Below are 6,000 nucleotides of genomic sequence, written 5' to 3'. Positions count from 1 at the left end.
AAGTCTGCTCTGATGCTATGCCACTGCTGCCATCGCTCTTCATCAATGCCATTTCTTCTACATCCATTTTTTCTCAGTGCCCGACAAGCTCATTTTTACTTTCCAGGTTCATCGAAATGTGTGAAGATGTAGAGATTGCCCTTGTTCTTCAGTGTTGTCCTTTCTGCTTTTTCCCCACTCAGACCTGTCAACTGTGTTAGCCATATTATGCGTTACTTCCAATGTTCCTGTCTTTCTTTATAAATGGCTTGAACCCGAGACAGTGTATCTAGCTAGTAAGTATGTAAAAAATTCTGAATGCAACAGTAATGAATTTTATTAGTAATGCATATTTAAAAGTACAAACAGCATAGCAATTGAAAATACTAGCTACAACCAGTCGTAATTGCAGGGTGAGGAGATATGTTCCAAGTATTTCATGCCTGGATATGGCTGCAAATTTTTAGTTATATTCTACATAAAATGACATCCATAATTATACTCTGAACATATTTATAATCTTATTTAAAAATAATATACATTCAATTACTTCAGATCTGGTAATGTATTAACAATGAGCAGTAAATATCCCATAAAATTATGACCATTTATTGCCGTCTTAAAGATAGAAAAGAACTCTTTTGCATATCACACAATGTCATTGATAATCTCTTGATGGAAACATTTCCTGCACAGTGATATGTTTTAAAATAAAGATGAATTAAGCTCTCTGTCACTAATGCCACCAAGTGCAAAGATAGTGAACAACCGAGAATAAAACACACTCATAACAAAATAGTGAGCAATCTTATTTGATTCCACAGAACAGTTTCTTCAGACTTTGTATTTATTTTTAAGTTCATGAACAGTCCATTCAGTGATGCCTTCTTCTGCTAAATCCTGTTGACGATCCTTGAAACTGTTGTTGAGTTTTTCTACAAGATCTTTGCAGGCTGATTTCTCAACTGAGCTGAGAAACTGAAGATTCAAGTTGAACCTGTAAATAATGAAAAATAACTTGGCATTTCTGAGGACTTCCCAAGTCTAAGAGAATGAATTCTAGAAAAAATCATGTTTTTCAATTTAATGTACCACTTGGAATGGTCACTAATACATCAGAATTCTTATTTTACTAATCCTTTCACATCTGATACAAGGCAGGCCGTAAGTTACATTAAACACCCCTTATTTCATAAGTAAAACAGATATTGAACATTATGTGTCCATAATATCAACAGAAGGACCATCGTTATCGTATCACAACTGAATAAAATCCCATGCTTGGCAGGAAGTTCTGCAGGAAAATTCTTTCCTGATACATCTGAACACTGTAGTTGTAGCTGCTCACAGTTCATCCACTGCTTGGTACCATTATCGTTCAACAATAAAACTCCACAATGCATTGTCAACATTTTTAGGGTTTCAGAAATTCTAATCTTTCTTGAAAGAGATTCATAATGTCCGTAATCGTAAATCGAATATGGGGTCTCTTGTGCACCTGTACTGCAGTAACCAAACGCTATTCAACAGAATACTGTATCAACACAAATATTCTGCGCTTATTTTTTCTGGAATTTAGTGATGAAAATCTGGTGGGGGTGGGGGTGCATTATTTGAAGTAAGCCTGGCACTGTTTCATCTCAAACAGTGAGACCCTTAAATAAAACAGGTTGTACAGGCAACCTGCTTGATCAGAAATATCATGCAGTTTGCTTACCCTCCTCTGATATTTGTAATCTGTTACTTTTGCCTATGTGTTGTAATGAATGTACTATGTCGTGGGCCACACAGACCAAGGTCGGAAAGTGCCATTCACTTGATGGAACTGAGAATGGTGCTCTATGGAAAGATCGCAACAATAAATATGATTCTTCCACAAGTGATGACAATGAAAGTGATTGTGAATTGAAATATGGCAGCATGCAATCACTGTGCTGACTTTATTTATTGCACACATTAACATTCAACTGAAAAAAAAAAATTGTACATTCCTTGTACTGTTCTGTACCAGGAACCATTTTTTTAATAATGTTATTTGCTTTACGTCCCCACTAACTACTTTTTCGGTCTTCGGAGATGCCGAGGTGCCAGAATTTAGTCCCACAGGAGTTCTTTTACGTGCCAGTAAATCTACCAACACAAGGCTGACGTATTCGAGCACCTTCAAATACCACCGGACTGAGCCAGGATCGAACCTGCCACGTTGGGGTCAGAAGGCCAGCGCCTTAACCGTCTGAGCCAATCAGCCCAGCCAGGAACCATTAATGGCCTGGAACATTATTTTGTAATGTCAATTAATTGCAACAACACGGCCCGATGTGCGAGAAACTGCAACGACACGGCTCAGGCAGGCAAACAGCGAGCTATCTACGTCAGAGCTTCCACGTTGGAGACTGACGTAATAATCACGTGAACAATGCACGATTGCTCTAAAATATAAGAGAAGTATTTTTACTAACTTTTTATCCTGTGGAGGTATCAAATAATGACCTACACCAACTTGTAGCCCATGACTTAAACGTCAACATGTGTAAATTTCATTCAAATCAAGCCCCATGCCGGGTGCCAACTATACACACCTCTCTCTATACCTGCTCCATAAGGACCGTTCACCCCTCTGTTGAATCTCATGCCCTTATTCCTTAATCCATATCTTTTCCTGGTACAGTACATACAGTATGTTCTTATGTTGATCACCATCCTCAATGTTCTCATTTGAACTGATGTATACATTAAATTAAAAAGATAGTATTTGTCTTCTTCATTTGTCACTGACTGTAAAAACAACAACACTCCACATATCCAACAGATAGAAGGATGTGAAGTTGTATATCAGTATGTCCAATTCTGGCAGTTCCAAAGATGAAATAAAATGAAGTATCTAAATAGCAGAGATAGCAATGATCCGTCTGCAAAAGATCTGGAAAGATGATAACATCACCATCAATACAAAAATAAAGCTTGTTGAATCTCTTTCAGTCTTCTTGTATGGTGCAATGACCATCCTACAAAAGCGATCGTGCATGAATAGAAAGCTTTGAAGAATACCAATACAATGAATCGGCATTGTGAATGGCCCCTACAGAATTCTCTCTGAGTAACTACACTGAAGGCTTTGGATAGAGAAGAATGGTGAAGTATGGCTCACCAGCTAGATGGTTGAATTATGGCAGCCACGATGCCTGTCATAGGGCAAAACGAACAGGAAGAAAAAGGAAGATATCACAGCAGAGATCATAAAATTGTAGTTAAACCAAGATTTGATAAAATAGGAGAGAGAGAGAGAGAGAGATAGGAAAATATACAGAAATTAAAGGAGAAGGAACCAAGGAAAGAATTTTAAGATCTGAAAAAAAAAATGAATTCCCAAAGGAGATTTAAGTAGCACAGAAGAGGAAAGGTCAAATTTTAAACATGGATTTGTGAAAATTGCAGAAGACACCTGTGGTAGAGTATTGAGTAAAAGAAGGAAAAGGAGATGCCCTGGTGGAATGACAGGGTAAGGGAATACAGAGAATAGGTGAAGATATCAGGAAGCCAAGAAAGTGTGCCAAGAGGTTGTACTGGAAGAAGAAAAGAAGATGAAGTTTCACAAACACCTTGCAGGATGACATTAAAGTAATAGATTGGTAACGAACACAGTAAAAATAAGAGAGAATACAAAGTTCATAAAAACAGAAGCAGAACAGATTTTGACCCCCAAAAAAATCTCCACAGATGGGAAGAGTATTTTACAAAATTACTGGTTATTAGAATCAAAGAATTAGCAGTTGAAAGGCAACAAGAATAATGACTGAAGAAGAATAAGAGAAAGGCATAACCATGCTAGAAACAGAAGAAGCTGAAGTGTACCAAATCACCAGGAATAGAGTAGTATCTATGGAGATTATAAAGGCAGCAGGCTCGTTAGGAGTTCTTGAGAAACAGGAGATAGATAAATCTGTACTGAAATTCTAATTTAAAAAAAAAAATAGATATTATCTTACATTTGTCATACCGTATTAAGTTTCAACCCATTCTGTGAACAATTCTTTTCCAGATGATTTAAATTTCCCTGGAGTTTTAAATAATCAAGTGGACAATTGCCGACAATATACATTTTATAATTACATTTTTGCATCATCAGCAAACGTAATTCTGAATTCTTAAGCATGTGTTTTTGATGCCATTTATGTAAAGAGTAAACAGCGAGGGAGCAACTTGAGATAGTTAAAGTACTCCATTGACGATAATAGCATGTGGTCTCTGCAAAGACTGGTGAAGGTCTTTCGAGCTGAAACCTTATAGGCGACTTAAGCATCTGTGAAGATAGGGTCCCATCTATGATGAATTCTAATGCTAAAGATGGCACACGCACACCCAGCCCCTGAGTCGTCAAAATTAACAAATGAAGGTTAAAATTTCCGAGTCAGACTCATTGGCTGAATGGTCAGCGTTGAGGCCTTCGGTTCAGAGGGTCCCGGGTTTGATTCGGGGATTTTAATAGTCTGATTAATTCTTCTGGCCTGGGGACTGGGTGTTTGTGTTTGTCCCAACATTTTTTATATTCAGACAACAAACTACATTACCAACCACTACAGAAACATGCAATAGTGATTACATCCTTACATATAGGGTTGGCGCCAGGAAGGGCAACCGGCCGTAAAACAGGGACAAATCCACATGTGCGATACAGTTCGCACCCGCAACCCCACAGGTGTGGGAAAAATTCATAGAAAAAGAAGAAGGAGGTTAAAATTTCCGACCAGACGGGAATCAAACGCAGGATCCCTTGGAACAGAGGGCAGCATTCCAACCAATTAGTCATGGAGCCAGACATTGGTAACAGTGACAGGCTCAGAAAAATAATTCCTTATTTTAAAGATTTGCAAGCAATTTTTAAGATATGGTGCAAACCAGGAGAAGAGAGACTGATTCCATAACCTCCATATAAACAAAGTCAACTTGATAATGATTCTCCACTGCAACCAAGAGAAGCTGGTAGAATGAAAGAAAAGCTAATAAAATGAAAGAGGATTGATCATCCCAAAAAGAATCCCTGTTGCTCATCAACGATGACATTCTGAAGATAAGTGTGATTTTATGAAGAACTGTTGAGTTTTGGGAATGTGAGATGATATAGTAACAGGTTTGTATTGTTTTATGCCAGTCTGATCACCATATTTCAATGCTAGACTGCTGAATCCTTTCTTCCATCCCTTTGGAAAAACCCCTTGATGATGATGATTATCATCATTATCATCATCATCATTTCCCCTTTTCCAGCTGACATGGGGTGGGGGCAAATATGGTTCCTATCCACTTCGTCCTGTCTCTCCACCATTCCTCATACAACACTGTGTTACAGTCCAGGGTCTGTTGTCCTAAGCTGTTCTTTACAGTGTCCATCAATCGTAAACTTGGTCTTCTTTGTCCTCTCTTCGCTGTCATCTGTCTTTCCAGTGCTTGTCTTGGCAGTCTCTCTTCTTTCAATCATTTGACATGTCCAAAACACCTCAATCTGTTCTGTTTCAGTTTCTTGTTTAGTTTTCGCACATTTAGCTCTTTTCGCATGTCTTCATTTCTCACTCTATCCCTCCTTGTCTTCTTTACCATACTCCTCATGAATTTCATTTTAGCTTCCTGTACTCTACTCTCATCTCTTTGAGTCATTGTCCAGGTTTCTGATGCATATGTCATTATAGGTAAGTAATATCCCTTGTACATTACTTCTTTAGCCTCCATTGGTACATCTTTATTCCATATTTATTCCATACCTGGTGGTACAAGGCACATCCCAGTTGTATCCTTCTACTAATTTTGATATCCATTAATTTTGTTTTATTTTAAATTTATTTTCCACTTATTTGTTCAGAGAGGATGATTAGCTAGTTGTACTTCCTCTTAAAACTAAAATCACCACTACTACCACTCTTCCATTTTCTGTCAATTTACTTCCCAAGTATTTGAAGTATTCTACAGTTTCCAGTTCCTTGTCTCCAATTTTGATAGCCCCTTTTCCTTTTTTACTTCCTCTCATCT

The 6,000-nt window shown here is 37.8% G+C and overlaps 1 protein-coding gene across 4 annotated transcripts in view; it reads right to left on the bottom strand.

Annotated features, from left to right (window-relative positions):
• Positions 1-332: 332 nt before the first annotated feature.
• The window catches only part of LOC136876169 (coiled-coil domain-containing protein 103), a 76,413-nt gene continuing 70,745 nt past the window's right edge, over positions 333-6,000 (bottom strand). For all 4 annotated transcript variants that reach the window (XM_067149889.2, XM_067149892.2, XM_067149888.2 and 1 more), the window contains exon 5: positions 333-976. In XM_067149889.2, coding sequence (XP_067005990.2) covers positions 814-976 — 163 coding nt within the window. In that variant the 3' untranslated portion in view covers positions 333-813. The remainder of the gene's footprint in view (positions 977-6,000) is intronic.

The sequence above is a fragment of the Anabrus simplex genome, chromosome 6, assembly GCF_040414725.1.
Source record: "Anabrus simplex isolate iqAnaSimp1 chromosome 6, ASM4041472v1, whole genome shotgun sequence".
Lineage (NCBI taxonomy): Eukaryota > Metazoa > Arthropoda > Insecta > Orthoptera > Tettigoniidae > Anabrus > Anabrus simplex.
Note: the sequence above shows the minus strand (reverse complement) of the source record. Positions and strands in the feature narration are given on the sequence as shown.